The sequence below is a fragment of the Microtus ochrogaster genome, chromosome 19 (genome assembly GCF_000317375.1).
Source record: "Microtus ochrogaster isolate Prairie Vole_2 chromosome 19, MicOch1.0, whole genome shotgun sequence".
Classification (NCBI taxonomy): domain Eukaryota; kingdom Metazoa; phylum Chordata; class Mammalia; order Rodentia; family Cricetidae; genus Microtus; species Microtus ochrogaster.
This window is the reverse complement of record NC_022021.1, coordinates 23,033,273-23,035,054: the sequence shown is the minus strand read 5'-3', so window position 1 is coordinate 23,035,054 and position 1,782 is coordinate 23,033,273. Positions and strand designations below refer to the sequence as shown.

The following is a 1,782-nucleotide window of genomic DNA, read 5'->3' as shown; positions in this document are numbered from 1 at the left end:
GAAGGGTGGATTAAGATCCTGCCGCTATTCAGCAATTCTGGCATTATTTGTAATTTTCCCCTGGCAGGGAGCTGGGCTCTTTGTGTATTTGCATACGTACAGTTTCACAGAGAAATGTTCTGTCTGTAAACACCTAATGAGCTGGTGCACTGCTGTTCTCATTTGTCTAGACTTCTTATCATTGTTGTCATTTTCACTATTCGCCCCTGAGTATACAGTCTCGGAGGAAGCTGTGATTGTGATGTAACCAAGTGTGGGACTTCCTTAATCCTGCTCAAACTAATTGCTATTTATATGATCCTTCTACTTAGCACTTCTAAAATGAGTTGTTTTATGTTATTTCTACCACTAAGGAGTTTTGAGGGTCATAAATGTTAGTAAGTTAGGAGAGAAAGAAGTCAGAACATAACTATAAATCATTTTAATTATGAGTTGAATTCACATATTATACATCTCCTTGAAGATGCTAAAAACTTGATTTTACACATGTGGCCTGTTATCAGATAGTAAATATTTGTTGTTCCAATGTAGCATGGCTGTGTTACTAGTTGTTTAGTTGTTTGGTTGGTTAGTTAGTTGGTTACTTCTGTAAGAATTATTTTTCTCCCACGAATTTTCTGGAATTTTGAGATAGGGTCTTACTGTGTAGCCCAAGCTACCTTGGATCTTGTGAGCATTCCGCCTTCACCATCATGCCTGGCTGATTTTTCTGTAACTGTCAAAAACGATTACAGGGTAAACACCCAGAAATGCTCATGTAATTTAGAATCTTCTCTCCATTGTATGTCAAGTGAGCTTCAATTTGCATGTCTGCAATAAGAATAACAGCAATAAGTTTATGAATATTAAGTATGACTAAGTCTATTAGTGCTTTGTGCATAGTAAACATTTAATAAATAATAACTTACTTTTCTTATCAAAATAAAATAATAAAGTAATCAGATAAGATTTTCAAATGAATGAGAAAGGTAATGTATGTATGAGATTAGTATATAAAATCCATCATAATAACTTAAAGACTTTGAAATAATTGTAAATGTCTTTCTTCTAGAGAGACGCGGCGACTCTTGGAGAGAGTAGTGTACCAGCCTGGCTATCCCAACTCAATTGTATCAACGGCACGTTGGTACCTCTTAAGACACCTCTATGCGAAAAATGACCAGGAGCTCATTGATGTAAGCTGTTAACTTCATTAAAATACTAGAGTTATCTTTTCAAACTTAACCTACTATTAGTGAAATTTTAACAAATGAATATAAATTTCTTTGGCCAAAATACTACGATTAATGTTGCATTGCGGAGAGTAGAGAAATAGTTATTTACTTGGTTTGAAGGTTTAATGTGTGGTTAGTTAGTGTTTTACATACATTTGTTATAGAATTCTTACCTTGGCATTATAATAGTGAAAACTAAGATTCTTTGGCATGAAAAGCCATGGTATTAATGCTTTACTTAAAAATAGTTAAGTGTAGATTCAACAGGAAGCCATACTAAGTTTTCTTTGAGTAACCATTTAGAATCCAAAGTCCAAATTACTGTCTACCAGCTTCCGTGGTATAATGGTTAACGCTCTGGACTCTGAATCTAGTGATTCGAGTTCGTATCTCAGTGGAACCTGTTCCTTAGGGAAGAGACCTGGTCAGTCATCCTCATCAACTCAGACCATGAAACCCAGTATAAACAGGCTGCCCATGCCTGCTTCAGCATTACTACTGAGAGTGGAGAGCATTGGTTTAAAACTCCTCTATCAAGACCAGTTATGGGCTATTTTCTAAAGAATTT

At 35.5% G+C, this 1,782-nt stretch overlaps 1 protein-coding gene across 4 annotated transcripts in view; it reads left to right on the top strand.

Moving 5' to 3' along the window:
• Positions 1 to 1,782, top strand: part of Ttc37 (tetratricopeptide repeat domain 37) — a 98,583-nt gene that overhangs the window by 94,147 nt on the left and 2,654 nt on the right. For all 4 annotated transcript variants that reach the window (XM_005356551.3, XM_026783776.1, XM_026783778.1 and 1 more), the window contains one exon: positions 1,052 to 1,175. In XM_005356551.3, coding sequence (XP_005356608.1) covers positions 1,052 to 1,175 — 124 coding nt within the window. The remainder of the gene's footprint in view (positions 1 to 1,051; positions 1,176 to 1,782) is intronic.